The sequence below is a fragment of the Chiloscyllium punctatum genome, chromosome 41 (genome assembly GCF_047496795.1).
Source record: "Chiloscyllium punctatum isolate Juve2018m chromosome 41, sChiPun1.3, whole genome shotgun sequence".
Classification (NCBI taxonomy): domain Eukaryota; kingdom Metazoa; phylum Chordata; class Chondrichthyes; order Orectolobiformes; family Hemiscylliidae; genus Chiloscyllium; species Chiloscyllium punctatum.
Window position 1 is genome coordinate 49,474,701 of NC_092779.1, and position 21,744 is coordinate 49,496,444.

At 39.6% G+C, this 21,744-nt stretch overlaps 2 protein-coding genes across 5 annotated transcripts in view; one reads left to right on the plus strand and one right to left on the minus strand.

Annotated features, from left to right (window-relative positions):
- LOC140465059 (probable thiopurine S-methyltransferase) overlaps positions 1-17,508 on the minus strand; it is a 57,930-nt gene extending 40,422 nt beyond the window's left edge. The window contains exons 1-2 of the mRNA XM_072560902.1: positions 17,220-17,508; positions 14,542-14,683 (exon numbers count right to left, since the gene is read on the minus strand). Coding sequence (XP_072417003.1) covers positions 14,542-14,683; position 17,220 — 143 coding nt within the window. The 5' untranslated portion in view covers positions 17,221-17,508. The remainder of the gene's footprint in view (positions 1-14,541; positions 14,684-17,219) is intronic.
- A 173-nt stretch (positions 17,509-17,681) lies between these two features.
- kdm1b (lysine demethylase 1B) overlaps positions 17,682-21,744 on the plus strand; it is a 111,516-nt gene continuing 107,453 nt past the window's right edge. For 2 of the 4 annotated variants that reach the window (XM_072560893.1, XM_072560896.1), the window contains exon 1: positions 17,682-17,809. In XM_072560893.1, coding sequence (XP_072416994.1) covers positions 17,791-17,809 — 19 coding nt within the window. In that variant the 5' untranslated portion in view covers positions 17,682-17,790. Of the gene's footprint in view, positions 17,824-21,744 lie in introns of all 4 variants that reach the window. The other 2 variants (XM_072560895.1, XM_072560894.1) reach the window with 2 other exon arrangements.

Here is a 21,744-nt window from a genome sequence, read left to right on the forward strand (position 1 = left end):
CCCAGCCTGTGCAACTTATCCTCATTAGATATCCCAGTTATTCCTAGTATCAGTCCAGTAAACACCCCTGAACCATGTCTAAAACATTTTCATCCTTTATTAAATTAAGAGACCAAATTGCACATAATGATGAGGTTTCCATAATGCCTTGGTTTAACATAAATATAACATCCTGACTTTTAATGAATTTCTATCTTCCTATTTTGACTCTTTTTTTCTCCCAATTTTCAAGTCTCTTCTCACCCACATTCATGATTGTTCTGAAGGTTGTTGTTAGTTCCATGATTTTCTAAGTCCAGCCCAGAATGGACTTGTAATCCCTCTTTACCTCCACCCCCATCATGAGAGGTTTCTTCCTTAAAGAGAGGTCTGGACAATCTCCTTAGATTACTATCCTCCTCTACCTTACTGAGCTTCTTCTCATTTGAAGAACTTTTTATTTAACATACTTTTTCCAAGTAAAGGATGTGTCTATGGGTATCCAATTGGATTCCAGTTATTACTCACAAAGAAATACATATGCGGAACATTCATTGTTCCACTTCGACTTGGGGTCCCTGTTGCATTGCTGACTGCATCCATGCCAATTCCTGCTCTCATTCAGAATTGAAAAGGTAATCAATTTTCTTTCCATTTCTGCCCTCCTCTCATTTTCACCTCATTCAGCACTACTTCTCCACTTCCATTTCTGGGGACAGGCTGTCCACTAATATCTCGTGCAAACCTATTTACTCCCAGTTACCTCGACTATGTTACCTCTCATTCTGCTTCCTGCAAGGACTCCATTGCATTCTCCCTGCTCTCTGCCACATCACTAAATCACAGAAGTGTTACGGATCCTTCTTCTCTCCAAAGATGCTGCCAGATATGTTGACTCTCTCCAGCAATTTCTGTTTTTCTTTCACACCTACATAGTTTCTCTTATTTAAGACTTAAAGTTCCAGTCTTAGGCTCAATCTTCTTTCAATTGGATATTAAATTTAATCATAAAGTAGTTGCTCTTACCTGGAGTTTCTTTACTCTGAAGTCATTAGTTAACCCTGTCAGATCACACAAAACTAAGTCTAAAATCTGTTCTCTGTTTAATTCTAAAAACATAGTACAATGTCAAAAGCATCCTATGAACTCCTCATTTATGCTACTTCTAACAATCTGACATTTCCAATTGAAATGTAGATTTAAGTCATCCATCATTGTTGTTGTCCCTTTATTACAAGCATCAATTTAATTCTTGCACACATTGTCCCATATTGTGGTTGTTAGAACTCCTGCAGACCACTTCCACAAGTAGCTTCTTTTCTCTATTATTTCACATCTCAACCTAAAACAATTTTACGTCCTCATCGCCTGAAGCAAGGTCATCTCTAACTATTACACCAATGCTATCCTTGATGGACAGTATAATCGTTCCCCTTTTAGTTGGCTTTCTTCAATTCTGGAAACATTCTGGACAAAGCCCTTGTCATCCTACACACTGCAAGGGCTATCAGCTCCTATTTATTTACTTCAAATGTGAACTATCAATTTGTTTACTTTCTTAAGAATGCAACACACATTCAGACACAGAGTATTTAGTTATCGTTGTACGATCTAATCTTGACGATAGGAATATTCCTAGCTTTGTTTTATTTTGGTCACTTTGCTGCTATTCTCTGACCTTCACTTCCAATACTGCTACTTTCTTCTTACCTTGTCTTTTACCATATCTTACCACATTTGATCCCTTGCCCTTACTATTTGTTAAAAAAACCTCTATTTTCCTATATATGCAGTTCATAACAACACTGGTCATAGCACAGTCCAAGTACAGATGATCCCAATTGCAAAGCTCCCATTTCCCCCATTCCTGGTGCCAGTGCATCATGTATTGGAGTCGACTTCTCCCATACTGGTCCTTGTATTCAACTTTTTAATTTTATGTACCCTGTTCTCCTTAAATATCTGCCACTACTTTTCAACTTGTTTCCTTTTAACCTATTTACCCAGTTACTTCAGCTAACTCAGTCTTCCTACCTCTTCAATTGTGTTAACTTTAATTTTCAAGTGGCAGGAAAAGAATAATGCTACGCTTCTGAGATGACTCTAATCAAAATAAACACCTGTGCACAACGATTTTGTATGTATTACCAGCAGCCATTCATGTAGACATCACATGGCAGTTGTAATACACAGATAAGAGATACAGGAGATTTCAATTTCACAACTTGGATAATATAAATTTTTGGATATTTGCCATTTTGGTCAACAGAATTACAAAGTATTTGTGAGGAAAATAATGAAAAATTTGTAGATTAAGATTGTTAATAAATGCTATTGGTTAGATTTCAACATGGGTCTAGTCCAAAAATGCTGATTGCCCTTGTTTGCATCATAGAGCCATGGAGTCATACGGAAACAGACGTCTCGGTACAACTTGTCCATACTGATTAAGTTTCCTAGACTAAACTAGTCCCAGTTGCCTGAGTTTGGGCCATATTTCTCTCAATCTTCTCTATCCATATAACTGTTCAAATGTCTTTTAAATGTTGTAACTGTACCCACACCTATCATTCCTCTGGTAGTTTTTTTCCACAAAAGAACCACCCTCTGTGAAAATGTTGCCTCTCAGGTCCCTTTTAAATAGTTCCCCTCTCACCTTAAAATTATGCCCTAGTTTTGAACTCCCTTATCCTATGGAAAAGACCTTGTCATTCACCTTATCTATGACCCTTATAATTTTATAAACCTTGATAAGGTCATCCCTCCAGTGAAGAACGTCCTAGCCTATACAGCCTCTCCCTATAACTCAAACCCTACAATCCCAGTAAAATCCGTCTAAATCTTTTCTCCACCCTCTCCAATGTAATAATATCCTTCCAATAGCAGGGTGACCAGAACTGTACACCATTCTGCAAAAGTGATCCAATCAACATCCTGTACAACTGCAAATGACATTCAAACTCCTATACTCAATGGTCTGAGCAATGAAGACAAGGGTGCTTCTTCACCACCCTGTCTACTTGTGACGCAACTTCCAAAGAATTACATACCTAAATCCCTAGAATCTTGCTGTTCAACAATACTACCCAGGACTCTACCAATAACTGTGTCTTACTGAAATGCAACACCTCACATTTATCTAAATTAAAATCTATCAGCAATTCCTCAGCTGTTGGCCCAATTAGTCAAGATACCTTTGTAATCTTTAGATAACCTTCTGCACTGTACATCACCAACAATTTTGGTGTCATCCACAAACTTACTACCCATGCCTCCTACATTCTCATCTAAATTGTTTCCATAAATGACAAACAATAGTGGACCCAGCACTGATCCCTGCAGGATACTGCTGGTCACAGGCTTCCAGTCTGAAAAACAACCCTCTACCACCACCATCCTCTGTCTCTAAATGTCAAGCCAATTTTGTATCAAACTGGTAAGATCTCCCTGAATCCCATGTGATCTAACCTTACTAACCACTCTATCAGCGGATCTTCTTCAAATGCCTTACCCAGATAACATCTACTGCTCTCTCTTCACTTCTTGGTCACCTTTACGAAAAAAAATTCAATCAAGTGAGAGATCAGATTTCCCATGCAAAGATATGCTGACTATTCCTAATCAGTTCTTGCTTCTATAACTGCATGTAAATCCTGTCTCTCAGAAAGCTCTCCAACAACTCACCCACCTTTGAAGTCAGACTCACTGATTTATAGTTCCCTAGCTTCTCCTTGCAGCCTTTCTTAAATAAAGGCACAATATTAGCCACCCTCCAGTCTTCCAGCACATCACCCGTGGCTGTAATGATAAAAATGCCTGTGCTGGGAGCCCCTCAGTGTTTTCCCTAGCTTCCCACAATGTCCTTGGTTACACTTGATCAAGTCTAAAGCATTGAGGGTTTGAATCAGAAGTCTTCAGAACTGATTTGACTTTACATTATTCATGCCTGAAAAATCACAATAATTTTACATTGGAGTTGGGTTGTACATCACCCATGATTTCATTGAATAGCAGAATAGATCAAAGGAGCTGAATGGCTTTCTTCTGTTCTTGTATTCGTGAATAGATTGTTGTTGAAGGGCCTATCCAAGGAGCCTTTCCTTTCTGTTTATCCAAAAATCCATTCATTGCTCACTGTAAGCATATTAATATTGGGTTAGATTTTACTATTTGGTGATCAGCTGTTTGGAATGTGAGCCACCCGTTTGGCCTTGCAGCCAGAACTAACTACCTGCCTTGGGGAATCCTCCTGGTTCTCTGTTGCATGATTTTGTGAAACTTGGAAGCAATCTGGGCTATAAAGTGGTTGTTTGGGAGAGGTAAGGTTAGCTTCTTTAGTGTAAGCTAGAGGACAATCCTGCTTCTCCTGGCCTCACAAATTAAATGAGAACTTATCAGCTAAATTGATGGAAAATGGAGTGTTTGCAATTCAGGCTCCTTTCCATTCTGTCCTAAAGTGGCACTTGGGAACAATGTGTTTCACACCACCTTAATGCATATTAAAAGAACTAATAAGTACAAAACTAAACACAAATAATAAAAAAATTCCCCAAACCAACCTCCTATACGACCGTATAAACATATATAGAGAAGTATAAAATGAAAAAAAAACTAAACTAGCTATTTAACTAAATAAATAAATACCTAACAACAAACAAATAGATAGTAATAACTCAGCCCAGCCAAACAAAACACTCATACATTCACAGTTCCTCCTCCCTGGATATTGGACTCATGAAACACAATCATTACAGCTGTACAGAAGCCCTTGTTAGTGTGGCAGATAAATCTGTGTCCATGTATTTCAAAAAGGGTTGCCATGTCTTGTAAAAATTCTCAGTTTTGTGGTGTACCATATTTTTGAGAAAATCCAGGGGAATATGGTCCATAACAATCTTCCGCCAACCTGGACAGGCCTGGGGGGTTTTTGGATATCCAACCTAGCAAGATATTCTTCCTTGCACAGAATGTAAGACTATTGAAAAGTATTTTCTTATGCGCGTCTGCAGGAAATACAATGGGTAGGCCCAAAAGGAGCGAAATAGGGTCCTTCTCGACCCCTACACCTAAAATCCTCTCCACTGCACTCACATAGCGCTCCAGTATGTTTGAAGCCTGTCACAAGACCAAAGACAATGGGTAAGAGTACCCGTGCAGACCTTGCACTTGGGACATGCTGAAGATACCCCGATTTAAATTTTGACAAATGGTCTGGGGCTAAGTGGACCCTGTGGAGAATCTTCAACTGTAAAGCATGGGTCCTATTGCAAATTGATATCTTCCTTGCATTCTCCCAAATATCCTCCCATGCCTCTGAAGAAACTTCAACACCCAGCTTTCTTTCCCACATCTTGCAGAGTCGATCAGACTCACCTGAGGTGGCACACCCCAACTGGTGATATCAAGTACTGACAGAGAGTGTACTCTTAGCCCTTAGTACCCCTCTTTCTATGTCAGATTTGTAGGGATCAGTCAAAAGTGTGGTCCTTTTTTGAATAAAATCCCTAACATGAAAGAAACAAAACAGGTCTCAATTAGGTAACTCGTACTTCCATACTAACTGATCGAAGAACATCATTACATCTCCCTCAAATAAATCACCCATGCAAGGTATACCCCGAGCTGCCCAACGTTTAAATCCTGAATCTATCATACCTGGTTGAAAACCCGGCATACCCACTAAAGGTGTAAACAAAGATATTTTGCCAATATTACCTTCCCTTTGCCCTCCATGCTTTAACGGTATTGGTGACTATTGGGTTACGGCAATATTCCCTAACTGTCCTCACCTTGTCCAAAAACAGCAAACTGATAAGGGGGCACCTTGCCTCGGAAGCTTCGATATCTAGCCATATTGAAAGAGGGTCCCCACAAACCCAATCACTCACGTAGGTCAAAAGCAAGCTTAATTGGTAATTTTTAATGTACGGAAGGTCTACTCCCCCCAATCTGTGAGGCAACTACAGTTTGGCTAATTTAATGAGGGGCCGTTTACGGTGCCAGATAAAGGAGCTGAACCAACCGTTCAGTCTCCTGAATGTTTGTTTATTGAAAATCAGGGGAAGCATCTGTGTAGGGTATAGCAAACGAGGGAGAATATTCATTTTAATAAGTGCTATCCGACCCAACCATGAGACTGAAAGCGTCTCCCATCTTTGGAGATCTTGTTTAATTTTTTCAAATAATTGAGTAAAATTGGCTTTGAACAGCCAATCCAGAAGTGGAGTAATGAATACGCCCAAATACACAAAACCCCCTGTGACCACCTAAATGGGAATCTATAGTCACTCTCAAGAGCCAACTCTTTCGTAAGAACATCCATAGGCATAGCCTCTGATTTAGCAAAATTAATCTTATACTCTTGAAAAAGCACCAAACGCGTGAATGCATTGTGTCAGGCAAGGCACTGAAACTGCTGAATTTGTCAAGAAAATTAGACCATCGTCTGCATACAGCGAGATCTTATGTAATTTGGACCCCACTTCTGGAGCTGATATATTGAGATCCCCATGAATGGCCTCTGCCAATGGTTCAATCATCAACATAAAAAGTAATGGTGAAAGGAGACAGCCCTGCCGGCTGATTTTAGAAATATTAAAATTGCTTGATCTTACCCCGTTGATAATGACGGCCACGAGAGGTACACTGTAGAGAACCGTTACCCATCTTATGGGAACTTCGCCCACACCAAACCGGTCCAGAATATAGATAAGGTACGACCACTCAACTCGGTCAAATGCCTTCTCTGCATCTAAAGAAATCACCAATCCCTGTGTTGACTGCTGTTGGCATGCTTGAATTACGTTAAGCAGCCTCCTAACATTATTGGAGGATCTGCGACCCTTTATGAAGCCCGTCTGATCCTCTTTAATAATAGAGGGTAACACAGTCTCCAGCCTTAACGCGAGAGCCTTAGAGAGGATCTTAAAGTCCACATTTAAGAGCGAGATGGACCTGTATGAAGCACAGTCTTCTGGATCCTTCCCTTTTTTAAGGATAAGTGAAATATTGGCCTCTCTCAGAGATGGTGGGAGACAATCATGACTGTATGAATCATTAAACATCGGGCCTGACAGTATACTTAAATTCCTTATAGAATTCATTGGGAAGTTCATCAGGACTGGGCGCCTTTCCACTCTGAAGCTGCCTCACAGCTTCCTGCACTTCTTGCTCTGATAATGGGGCATTGAGAAAGGACCGTTGTTCGGGAGTCACACCCGGGAGCTTCAGATCTCTAAAAAAGGATTCCATTTTGGCCTGACCCTCCTCACAATTCTCAGACTGATATAACTTAGAGTAGAATCTCTGGAACGCCACATTAATCTTTTTAGAATCACATGTTAGGTTTCCAGACCCTTCCCTAATCGCTGTAATGGTTTGTGGGGCACTTCTCTTTCTGGCAAGGTATGCTAAGTATTTGCCTGGCTTGTCACCATGCTCGTATAACCTTTGCTTTGCAAAAGCCAGTTCCTTCTTTGCTGTCTGCGTGAGCACGGAATTTAGTGCAGACCGCAGTGCCGTAATCCTCTGTAGTTTGACCAACGAGGGTCTGTCAAAATAGGGCTTCTCGGCTGCGTTCAACCGTGCTTCAAGGAGACGTTGCTGCTCACCCTTCTGCCGCTTCCTACAGGTCAAATATGAAATAACTAACCCTCTGGCATAAGCTTTGGCAGTTTCCCAGAGAACAGATGAGCTATCAACTGAGCCTATGTTGATGTCTAGGAATGCCTGAAATTCCCCAGAGAAATACTCCACAACTTACTGTCCATGAGAACAAAGGGATCCATTCGTCAGTAACTTGAATCCACTGTAACATCCTTAATCTTAACCATGAGGTACACTGGAGCATGATCAGAGACGGCAATATTACCAATCATACAGGATGCTACCAGATCCAGGGTTACCGCAGGAGTCAGAAAAAAAAATCAATCCTCAGGCGACATCTATGCGGATTGGAGAAAAACGCGAAATCCCTACCTGTAGGGTGGAGACACCTCCAGACGTCCACCAATCCTAACTCCCCACACAAACCCAATAACTGTTTAGTTTGTTCAGAGGGTATTGAGGGACCTTTAGGCAACCTGCCTACTGTGGGGTCCATAGGCAGTTAAAATCTCCCCCTATAATGATGTGCCAAGACTTGAGACTTATAAGTAAGAAAAAGCATATACCAAGAATTTAAGAGGATGAGCTAGGGGACAACAAACATTTAAAATACCATATTCTTCCCGATTTATCAAGGCTTTAAGAATTACAAACCTCCCGTATGTGTCTTTAATACATTCCAACAATTTAAATGAGAGATTTTTCCTAACCAATATAGCCACTCCCCTATGTCTGGTATTAAATGATGAAAAATAAACTCAGTCAAAGCCATTCTGCTGTAATTTCAGATGCTCCTTTTCATCCAAATGTGTCTCCTGTAACAAAGCAATATCCATCTTCTCCTTTCGAAGACTCAAGAGTACCTTCTTCCTTTTAATTGGTGAGTAACTTCCCTTGATATTCTAGGTTCACCATTTAATCAAATCATTAGCCATAATCTTCTGCAATTACATTTAAATTTCAGAGAGGTAGAACCCGAACCTGAAATTGCTGAGCCTTAGTGTTGCATAGTTCACCAAATATAAAAACTACATAAACTAAAACCACTACACTTAACAAACATACAAAATTATTAAAAATAAAAAACAACAAAAACCAGAAAACAAACCAACATATAAAGCGCCAATAGCGCTGAGTAGGGAAACTCAACCCCTGCCTGGAGGGGACGACTACCCATCCCGAACTGCCTATAAATAGGCATCTAACCATCTCAACCACCTTCACTTCTCCCAGCTGCAGCCGCATCGCAAGCACAAGCTAAAAAGAATAAACACCCCATAGAATATCCATATGAATAAAAAAAACTTAGAAATTTAAAATGTACATCTTAACCACCGCCAGACATAGTTTGAACCAAATTATTATCAATAGAGGAAAAAAAAGGGGGAAAACAAAGCTCCAACCGGATTTCCTCCATTTCTTTTACAGTATGATAAATGCATACCCAAGCAACGATATTTATACATACTACAATTGTTTACTTAGGTTAGTTTGTCCACAAGTCTCTTGCCTTCTCCGATGTGTCAAAGAGATGCATGGATCTATCTAAGGTGATCCGAAGCACTGCCGGATATCTCAGGGAGTACTGAATCCCAAGCTCCTTCAGTCTTCTCTTGACACCATCGTACGATTTTCGTTTCTGGATCACCGCCACTGAAAAATCCTGAAAAAACATGATCTTAGACCCCTCGTAAATTAAGGCCTTTAGATCCTCCCCCTTGGAGTCTGGAAGCCTCCATGACTCTCTCCTTATCCCCGTAATGATGGAACCGCACTAGGAAAGGACAAGGGCGTTGACCCAGACCCGACCTCCGTGCTGCGACCCGGTGAGCCCTCTCTATCTTCAATCCTCTCATTCCAGTCTCCAAGTCAAGGGGTTTCGGAAGCCAATCTTCAATAAATTCCGCAGGCCGCTCACCTTCCTTACCCACAGGCAGTCCGATAATCCGAATGTTTTTTCTCCTGCCCCCGTTTTCAAGATCATCCACTTGGTCATGCAAATTACGAACCTGCGTCTTCAGGGCTTGGATCTCATCCTTGAATGAACTGGCATCAGCTTCCACCACTGTGACCCTGTGCTCCACCTCATCCGTCCTCTTCTCCAGGTCTCCCAGCTGCTGTTCATGCTTCTGCAGCATGAGAGAGACAAGAGCCAGTTTCTCTTCAATGTATTTCCCCAACATCTCGCGAGATTGCAAGAGCTGGTTCACCATGTCCTGGAGAGTAATCGGCTCAGAGGCTGCTGCAGGCTGAGCTGCAGACCTGGCCTCGGATGCTCCTCCTCCCTTTTTAGGCATTTCTGGACAGCTGAAAATACAGGTAAGTGAATTTTTAAATGTTTCTTGGGACTCCATAATCTTTCCAACGCCCCAAGAAATCCTGATGCCATGGATTGGGCGGGTTAAAGGACCATCCTGCTCCTGCTGCGATGCGAAGCTCTGCAGTGTGATCTTCTCAGATCGCCGCCATCTTAGATCCCCCGTTGTCTCATTTTTGAAGGCTTCCCATTTTCCAGTCCCTTTGCTTGTGAACATCACACCCCCAACCAACCTTTGAAAGTTCTTGCCTCATACCATCAAAAATGGCCTTCCTTCAATTTAGAATTTCAACTTTTAGATCTGGTATTATCCTTTTCCATCACTATTTTAAAATAAATACAATTATGGTCATTGGCGCCAAAGTGCTCCCTCACTGATACCTCAGTCACTTGCCCTGCCTTATTTTCCAAGATGCGATCCAGTTTTTGCTCCTTCTCTAGTAGTTACATACACGTACTGACTCAGAAAATTTTCTTATACACGCCTAACAAATTCCTCTCCATCTGAACCTTTAACACTGTGACGGTCCAGAGTCTATGTTTGGAAATTTAAAATTCCCTACCATAACCATCCTATTATTTTTACAAATAATTGAGAGCTCCTAACTTGCTGACTATTGAAGGGGTCTATCGTACAATCCCAATAAGGTGAACTTCCCTTTCTTATTTCTCAGGTCCACCCAAATAACTTCCCTGGATATATTCCCAGGAATATCTTCAACAGGTACAGCCATAATATGATCCCTTATTAAAAACGCTCCCGCCCCACCCCCCACCCCCCTCACCATCCTGTGCCTCTGACTAGAGAGACCCTATCACATTTAATTGCTTGCAGCCCGACATACCCTTCATTACATTAATACAGTCTCAGTCCAGAAACTTGGCTGTTCATGCTACATTCCCCAGAGTATCCATCACACCTTACATTTTCCAAAACAGCATATTTGTTTGAGATGGGGTAGTGAACTCCTGGCCTTTCTCTCTCCTACCTTTCTTTTCCTGGAGGTAACCCATCTACCTGACTGTATCTGTGGGTTTTTTCTGTTCCTATGAGTGCCATCCTATCTCCTGTAAATTCTTCATTGCCTCTAAGTGCCGCTTCAACTGATCAATGCAACATGATAGCATTCGCAATCAAATACACTTCCTGCAAACATAATTATCAATAACATGGAAACTCTCCCTAAACTCTGACATCCAACAGAAAGAGCACATCACTCTATTAAAGGCCATGTTTGTTACTTAACAATCTGCAGACCCAGAAAATAGTACCATCTTAGTGCTCTTAAAAACATTGCTCCAGGCTAACTTAGTACTAATTGCTTTATTTTTTTAAGTTTAATCAAGTGACAGAGCTCATTAAAAAAAAGAAAAAAGAACCCACTCTATTCACTATTGTAGATTTACAGCAAGGTTACACTTGAAAACTACGCACTTTGCTTCTCCTGTGCTGTGAGCTCTCCTACACAGATTCCTATAAGGTCACCTGTGAATTCCTCTGCTTGTTAGTTTTTCATAGACGCTCTCCAATGTCCAGAGATACTTAAATTCGAACAGCAAAGGCAGTAGCTGTGCAGATCCACAGCTATGTCAGACAGCAGTGCAGGTTTCTTTCTCTGACCATGTGGTCTTTTCCTTTGTCTCTCTTCTTCCTCTTTAAAGTGCTGTTGTTTTGATCTTTCTCCCCTGACAGTTCCAAAACAATGCAACTTATAAAACAGTTATTACTGCTTCTGGAATTCAAGAAAGTCACCTCCAACACTTAAAATATCGCAAAAAAAAGAGCAGCTCTTGCAGCCACAATTTTCTCCCATACCTCTTTTTGGTTTATGAGTTTTAGAATTCTAGAGGTCTAAATAATTATATCTCACCTAGAACTGTAAACTAAACATGATCTACACTGCAGAGATAAATTGTAAATAAATTTGCAAAAACATTGATCTCAATAATAGCCTTCCACGAAGGGTGGAAACGGGCCAGAGGCTAAGAGGTAACATACACATAACCCAACCTACTGCTTGGCAGATATTGAGCTGTTGGTGTTTCACCATAGAGAGATGGCATGTTTATTCACATGTTTAAATAGAGTTCCAATAATGCATTTAGGAAACTGATTTTAAAATAAGTTCAGTTGCTTGGTTTCTTAGGTGTCCAGAAAATCTTGTAGAGAAAAGGAGATGAGAGTTTGAAATCTCAGAGCCTCTTTCAGCATTCCTTTGGAAGCCAGGAGTAGCAGGTATTATTCCCTAGGATACTGAACAAGTAGTTAATCTGTGGAATAGCCTTTCTGCAAATAGTAAATGCATCTGAACATAACAAATAGCAGGAATAGGCGATCTGGCCAGTCGAGCCTGCTCCGCCATTTGATAAGATCTGATCTTTTCGTGGACTCAGCTCCACTTAACTGTCCTCTCACCATAACCCTTAATTCCTTTACTGTTCAAAAATTTTTCTTTGCCTTAAAAGCATTCAATGAGGTAGCCTTTGGGTGAAGAAGTTCCTCCCCAACTCAGTACTAAATCTGCTTTGCCTTATTTTAAGGCTACGCCTCCTAGTTTTAGTTTCACCTGCCAGTGGAAACAATATCCAGGTTTCTACTTTATCTATTAGTATTAATTTATGTAAATGCAAAGTTGACAGTTTTTTTTAAAGAAAAAATAATTTTGAGAGAATGTGTTAGTAAGTCAGAGACATCATAGAAATGTGTGAGAAAATGATTTTGAACCTATGGTTCCTGAATTTATTTTACCACCCCATTTTGGAGTTACTTGCAAGTAAAGTGACAGAAATTGATTTGCATGATTACTCATCAATTCCACTGTTATTGCATCATGCAACTGCCAGGGTTATCATCTTTGGAGGAATAATTTATTTCTATTTTCTTCCCCATGCTGTGATTTAATTCTTTTGTGCACCAAAAGCTACTTGCTCCTTATTAAAGTGGTCACTTCTTGTCAGAAACTGGATGGTATTCATCTACAACTATGGCAAGATACCATAATGCTTTCAATTTTGTCTTAGTCTGATATTCATGCCTCTTAATAGTATTCAGTAGGTATTCAGGGGGTCAGGCACATCAGTAGGAAGAACTTTGTACAGGGAGTCACGGTTTAATCTAAGAAACACTGCAATCAATTTATATCTGGGAAGCTTACACAAACAGCAAGGTAAAAATAAGTATCAGACCTGGTTACAAATAAATATTGACAAGACCACATAAGGGTAGCTCTCTACTCTTCTTCAAAATGATGCGATGAAATGGTTCACATTCATATTACAGGCCAGATGAAGCCCCAGTGTAAAACCATATACTAAGGGCAGCATCTCTCACATTACAACACTCCATCAATACTGAACTGGAGTGTCAGGCTTCTTTTTCATATGTCCACATCTTGAAGACCAAAGGTGATATGATTCAGAAGACAGAGCATCTCCCACAGAGTCACAGCTGACTTGGTTCCCTCTGCTCTCACAATAAGAGCTTTTCAATTGCTGATAAAGTTTCATCTTACTCATCGGACCTGGGAGTTGTAACAATCATATCTCTCACTATATGAGCTGGTTATTATCATATGCATGCCCAGCATACATTTTGTATGCTCTCAAAGTCCAACTCATGAATATTTTGGTAAGACAGGCCTAAGATAACTAACAAGCAGGTTTATTTTATGAATGAATAATATAAAATTTTACAGTGAATTTCAAATTTTCTCATGACTGCAACCAACTAAGTTTGCTTTATGGACTACGAAATGCAAACTACTGTGATTTGTGATGATATCTATTGGAGCTGAAAACAATGACTTTACACGATCAATTTTCAATGCTTGCCTTATAAATTTAATATATTTATAATGGAAAATGTCAGTGAAATATGTCCTTCATGAATGTGTGTGGATAAATATTGAATACTCTAATGCGCTGACCTTGAAATTAATTTGCTATACAAGACAAATGATATATAGTTAGAGCTATTGAATTGGATGATAGTGTTAGGTTGATAAATTGGGAGCCATTCATTATTAATGAATCATTCTCCTGTATAGAAATAAAAGTAAATTAACATGTAACTAAATCAATGAGGTTTCAGGCCTGACCACAGTCACTTTGCAAATCTCTTTTCATTACAAGGCACTGATTTGGTCAAAAAGCTGAACACATGTATATTGCTCATCTGAGCTCAAAAGCACAGACAGTGGAAAGATCAGTTAAGTATTCTAAAGAATGATAAAGTACAAATGGATACTTGGAAAAGAAGGTGCTCAATTCTCTACACTTCCAAGTCTGGCATAATTTGTTCACAAAGTGCTTGACTTGCAAACTCATACTCATCAGCAATGTTCTGGGTCTTGCACTTGGCAGCAACAGTTTTTACTCATTAGAAAATTTATCTGAACATTGCTCTTCGAAAGTTCTAGTTCATTTTCTGTTATCAACAGTCACTCCTCATACCACAATGCCTAACTTTCAATCAAAACAATCAAATTGGTCCTTGCAAGAAACCCCCAATTCAATCTGATCATTGATGCATACCATGAGAAAAACAAAAAAAATAAGGATTTCAGATATTCAATGCCATGGAAATATGTTTCTAAAAATTAAGAATTAAAAACTGTCTGGAAACTAAGAGCTGCACTCACCCATGAATTTCATCCTTATGAAAACCAATGTGCCTCTTTTCCCATCGGAACTTCCAGTCTTCCGTAGTCAAGTTAAGATTTTCTAGGTCTCCATATTTGTTCAACCTCTTTCCTTCTGGTATTTCTACTCCAACATTTGTCACTGTTTTGAGAAAATGCATACAGTGACAATGTGTACAAAGAACATTGTAAAAGGTACCCAAATTCAAAATTCAGATTTTATTTTACATGAGAACAAGCAAATTAATTCTAATTTTTAGAAAAAAAAGTTACGGTTTGAAAGACTCAACATCATGGGAGAGAAGAATTCCCCATAAACTCCAAGTAAAATGGGAACTCATTAATTTTAAACTATGGCTTCAGCTCTGGTCTCCCCCACAAAGGCAAACATCCTTCAGTCTTCACATTGTCAAGTCTCTCAGGATGTTAAGGTTCAATAAAACCACATCTAATTTTTCTTAACTCCAGTGGATACTGGGCAAGCCTATTACTCCTTTGCTCTTAAGATAACACTCCTCCCCCACACCAATTCCAGCACGAGTCCAATGAACCTCCTTTAACCTGCTTCAGCACATTTATATCCTTTGTTAATTAAGGAGATGAAAACTGTGTACAGTAGTCTAGATGTGGTCTCACCAACATCCAAGACAACTACAGGCTTTGCAAAACATCCCTCATTGCTATACCGTGACATAACTTTTGTGATTCATGTGTCAGGACATCCAGATCCCTCTGTACCTCAAAGTTCTGCTTTCTCTATTGAATAATATACTGCATTTCTATTCTTCCTGCCAAATTGGGTAAGTTCACATTTTCCCATATCATACTGTCAAAAAGGTTTGCCTACTTAATTAGCCTATTTACCACTCATTGGCATTATTTTCCCAAAAGTCCAAGGGTTCTGGAAAGATGCCGTTAGAGTGGAAACTGGAAAATATGACGCCTCTCGTCAAGAAAGGATACAAAAAAATGGAACCTACAAACCAGTAAAGTTAATGTATGTCATAGGGATAATGCTGGAATCTATTATTAAGGAGGTTATAACAGGGAATTTGGAAAGTCTCAATGCAATCAAGTGGAGTCAATTCAGTTGTGACAGGGAAATCATACTCTACTAAATTATTAGGGTTATGACTCAAAATAAAAGTTTCATCATATCAGGATTAACATAGGCATAGATAGAATCACAGAAATGTACAGCACAGAAACAGACTCTTTGGTCCAACTCGTCCATGCCGACCAGATATCCTAACCTAATCTAGACCCATCTGCCAGCACTTGACCCATATCCCTCTAAATCCTTCCTATTCATATACCCATTCAGATGGCTTTTAAATGTTGCAATTGTACTAGTCTCCACCACATCCTCTGGCAGCTCATTCCATACACGCACCACCCTCTGCTTGAAAAGGTTGTCCCTTAGGTCCTTTTTATTTCTTTCCCCTCTCACCCTAAACCTATGCCTCTAGTTCTGGACTCACCCACCCCAGGGAAAAGACTCTGTCTATTTATCCTATACATGCCCCTCATGATTTTGTAAACCTCTGTAAGTTCACCCCTCAGCCTCCAATGTTCCAGGGAAATCAGCCTCAGCCTACTCAGCCTCTCCCTATAGCTCAAATCCTCCAACCCTGACAACATCCTTGCAAATCTTTTTGAACCTTTCAAGTTTCACAACATCCTTCCGATAGGAGGTGGAGAATTGGTTAGCTAACAGGAAACAAGTGTAGGCAAAAAGAGACTATTTTCAAGTTGTTCAGATGAAATGAATGGAATACTACAGGAGTCAGTACTGGGACATACAGTTTACAATTTGTATTGATGACTTGAATGAATTGATAAAATGCATTCAGGACATTTCACTTAACATTATGGTTGATTCCTGAAAATCAATTTCAAATGAAGCAACTTCCATTGGAATTGATGCTTGGTTCTGTGAGGTCTTCTGGAAATTATTTTTACTGTAAATTGTTAGCGCTCTGATATTCCTTGGAAATGATATTTTTTCAAACCTGAGCTTAGCAGTGAATGTCTAGAAATTTAAACAGCTAGCTTACAAACAAATATTCATTTTCAGTCTGAACATAGTAACTTCACATAAATACAACGTAGTAACACTGAAATGGATGCTCAAAATTTAGATTTCAAACATGTCAAAAATTAATTTTGGAAAATAGTTCCAAGATTCCCAGGCATATATTTTCCTTAGCTCGTATTTTTTTATAACTGGAAAAATGTAAACTATCAAGACTTAAAACGTAGAGACAATTAGATAAGGCAGATATTTAATTTAAATATCTCAAGAGCAGCTTTTCAATTATTATTTATATATATATTTGATAGTCAACTTAATCAAAACAAAAGGAAAGTCTGCGGATGCTCAAAGTCTGGAGAGAACACGAGAACAGCTAGAAAATACTCATCAGGTCAGGCAGCATCTATGCAGAGAGAAGGAAGAGTTAACATTTCAGATCATATTTCTCTCTGTCTCTGCAGATGTTGCCTAACCTGCAATTTCCACCATTTCCTGTTTTTATCTTAAATGAGAGCTATTACGTTTTGCTACAAGTGCTGAGTCTCAGCCGCAGACTCCAGCGCAACAAAAACACAATGTTATTGGTAAATTATTCCCCAGTACACCCAATTAATTTAGATCAACAATAAGGTCTCTGACTTACTTCTTTGATGTGCTTTTTTTTGGTCTTTGACTGGATCGGTGCTCCCGGCCGCTCTTATTTTGCTATTTCACCACAGCGAGCAGCGCTGACAGATGGAGGCGGGATGACAAAGGTCACACACACAATCCTCCTTTGGAACTGGATTTTATTAGAACTTCTGTCTGAAGAACCGAAACTGTGCAAGAGAAAACTGACGCAGGGAAAACACACACACACACACACAATGCGGCAACGCTCGCGCTCAGCCGCGCACCTCATTCAAACCACGTCAGTTAGTTAGAGTCACGCTCTGCACGCGGGAGTGACGCCAAAGCTGACGCGAGGGGGGCACATGCGCGCCCGCGCGAGGCTGAACGACGCTCAATACCCAACCGTCCGATCAATCGTTAGAGGGCGCGCAAGGGGCCTCGGTGCGAGCTCCGGCACCTGAAGGTGCACGCGCACGAGGGGTCGGGTGTGTGGGTGCGCGAGGACGAGCCTGGGCTCGAACCAGCGAGAGAAGGCTGAAGGGACAGGAACCGGGGTGGCGGGCAGAGGGGGAGAAACAAGTGGGTTCGACAGTACTGCCACAATGTATTACTCGGATACAGGTGAATACTACTCGGTGCGTGGCGCCGTTTTTCTGTTAACCAGACAGTTGTTGTCTTTTGTTTCGCCTCCCTAAAGTCTGATCATCCCATTGGACAAAGTTATTAGTGTTGCCACTAAATATCTCCCTTCACCCAGAGCCGGCCCCCAGGGGTCTGCCCCTCTCTCTCTCTCTACTAGCTCCGTCGCTGAATTGGCCAAGTGCAGCTGTGTGTGTGTGTGTGTGTGTGTGATATATTATATAAATATAATGAGTGAGAGAGAGAGGGATAGGCAACCTCAAGGATCTCGAATCCTTGGCCTTGAGCTCAGGCTTTGTGCAACAATCAGCCCCAGCCCATGTCTGACCTTCCTCCCCTGTACTAGCGATACACGACATGGCTGGAGTTACATTGTTATCAAAAAGGGGATACGTTGTGTGCCAATTCAAACATGGTCAATATTAACAGCAGGAATGTTAACATTGTGTTCGACAAATGTTCACACGGTTGATTTTAGCTTTTGACGTTGTTTTCCTTATACTTGGAATTACAGGCTTTTAGTCTTAGATTGAGGATTTAATCACTTTTGCGAGTGCGTTCGAATTTTGTAGTATAGTTTTTTTTTTCTTCCCGTTTTTAATGTTTCGTTTCTGTGTCAGCACAAAACCACTAGTTTTATTTACTGGTAGTAATGATTGTGAAGGCTTTTTTTTAAATGCATGGTTAAGCAGAAATCTAGAGGTAACTATGTACAGTAATAAAGATTTTTAAATTATATTTACTACATAAAGTTAAGTCGTCCCCCTCCAAAAAAAACTCGTGTCATTTTAAAAGTCTTAGCTAATTGTATTGTCTAATCTCAGTGATTAGTTGTAGTAATCAATCCTCTGTAAGTTGTAATAGAATTTGTGTAATATTCACTCATAGGATGTGGGTTTGGTTGGCTGTCCCAGCATTTGTTGCTCATCCCTAATTGCCTTTTGAAAAGGTGGTGGTGAGCTGCCATCTTGAACCGCCGCAGTCCTTGTGTTTGAAGGTAGATCCACAATGCTGTTAGAGATTGGAAATACCAGAATTTTGACCCAACAACACTGGAGGAATGGTGATATACTTCCAAGTCTTCCCAATAGTTCAGCAGCAGGAGTTGTGACTATTTGTTTTACTTTGCTTTCACCTTATTTTCTCAACTTGCTAAGAAACCAAAGATATTGAATATCTAAAGCTTCTCTGTTATTTTCCTAATGCAACCCAAAGGGACATTGGAAAATTTGTGCTATTGAAAGCACTAAATAATCTCCATGATTATTATCCTTTTTAGTACTCCAACGCACAGCAAATAGTATTGTTGACACCTTTTATGGGCAGATTGTGAATCCCACTTCAAAACTTTCCTGGTGTTTAAACTCTTCTGATGACCCTGTATGGCACAGATGAACAGAGCAAAAAGAAGAGGAAACAACAAAAAAAAAATTGTTTCATTAATTATACCACTGTAAGCCACCTTGAGATGTTTGCTCTTCTATGCTATAGTTCTTGGTTAAAATAGAGGAAACCATATATTATAATAAGAATATCTTTGAAGTGACAATTTCTATAAAATAAATTCAAAAACAGTTCCAAGTGTCTGCATACACTGTATGAAATACTGATTTTAGGAAGATTTTTTTTGACTTATTCTGTTAATCCAGAGCTTCATTATAGCATAACCTTGATTAGAATGTCACAATTAAAATATGCGAAGTGTTTCAAATTGTGGCACTTGCTTACTAGTTGCGTACTAAACACCCAAAAGAGGTTCAGGCTGATGTTTTTCGATATACATGATTTTTTAACAAAAATTGGAAGCTGTTTCACCATCAAGAAGTCATTATGTTTAGTTTCTATATTTGAGTTCTACCTCTACAAATAGGTCATAAGCACTTTTTTTTTAAAAACCCCTCTGGCATTGAAAAGTTACTCTTACAAATGTAGAATCTCATTCCTTCACAATTTAATTAGTCTGAACATTTTAATGAAAATTAAGCTTTTTGTCTACTTATTTGGTTTCTTGTCCCTTTTCTCTGCCCTCTGACATCTTTCTTTCCCCTTTGTTTATTTTGACTTTCTGTAGTTGCATTTACATACTGTCGTTGATGTTTCATAGTTTGGACTCCATATGCCACAATGATTTTGTTTTGATTGTTTCAAGAGGCATGGGGTTACTTTCCCTGCACTTACATGTCCCTGATTGCCTGTATTTATGCTATGCACAAAAACAATTCTAATAACTGTAAGTTGCTGTATAAAAGCTAATGTGATGCTGTGAGCAACCTTAACCATGATAAATAGAGAGTGCAATTCTCTTGTCAGTGAACACAAGATATGAACCTCGACATTTGATTACTTACAGTATGGAAACAGGCCCTTCGGGCCAACAAGTCTACACCGACCCACCGAAGAGCAACCTATCCCCTGACATTTACCCCTTCACCTATCACTACGGGCAATTTAACATGGCCAATTCACCTAACCTGCACATCTTTGGACTGTGGGAGGAAACTGGAGCACCCGGAGGAAACCCACGCAGACACAGGGAGAATGTGCATACTCTATACAGACAGTTGCCCGAGGCAGGAATTGAACACGGGTCCCTCGTGCTGTGAGGCAGCAGTGCTAACCACTGTGCCACCGTGGTTATTGTAGTTCAATCTTCATTGGCATAAATAATAACTATCTACCTTCAATTCCAGTTTCACTCCATTGCCACTGAACTTGAATAATAGCACTACTGACTTCACAATGTCAAGATGTTGAAATTGATTCATTAAACTTGACCTGAAAATAATTTTGCTTTGGAGTAATAAAACGTTCTGTGCTGAAGATGGAGCAAAGTTACATGTTTCACAACGGTGACGTAGTGGTTTTCATTAAAAATTCTTAAAATGCCAGAGAATGGGTTTCACTAGTTTAAGTTCCTGGACTGTCAAAATAAAATTAAGATTTCAGTTGATTTTATCAGCTCAAATTAAAAGCACAATACGACAAACAGTGTAAGATCAAATAGGTGAAATGTAGCATTAGCAGTCTTAAGTATGATTTCACTGTTATTAAAATGATATAAAATTGAAGTAGTTTAATCCAATGCAAATAATATTGACAGATTCTTTTAGCAATTAATTTTCAGCCCCCACTCTTAATCTGTAAGGCCTGAAGACCGTTTCAGCAGGGAACTAAGGCTTCTTGGTGCTCGTTTTGAAATGCTGCTGTGAAATCTCTCAATCTGTGTGGTGAGAAGTGTAACTATAACCCCTTCAGTGGTATTGTAACTTATTTTGGGGATATCTGACATGGAGCTATAGTAAAGATATCAAGCTATACAAACATTCAATCACAAAACGATTTGCATCGACTCCCCTTGCTGCCAGACATGTACACAATGTTTTATTTGCTTTGTGTAAAAAGAAAAAAAAGGCATATACTTTAAATGGATTGGAAATGAAAACTGAGATTATCTAGAAAAATCTTTCCTTTTAAGTATTTTTTTTTAATTGATGCAGTAAATGGAGACATTTAGCAGCTTTATTTGAGAACCAATTCTATTGTTCAGCAATAATTACTGCTATCCTCACCAACAGCAGATTGAACCATATTGACCAAGGTTTAGTCTTTAATAGGATTTCTAACTATGATGTTGGTGGTCAGCAACGGTGGTGGTTATGGCAGTAAAGCAATGATTTTGAATTATTTAAATTGTTGTTTGCTTGGAAAGTGAAAAGCTACAGCACTGCCTGTAGTGGAGGATTGAGTGGCAGTCTGCAACTTCAAGATTTCAATCCTAATCTGTGCATGCATCTCATCCTGAAGTTTTCATCAGTTTCTGAGGGTTAATTACAGCAAATGTTGGCAGGTTACTGACAGATTCCATAATTGTAAAATCTGTGTTGTGTATTCTTGTTCTGCATCAGTATAACTCTGCA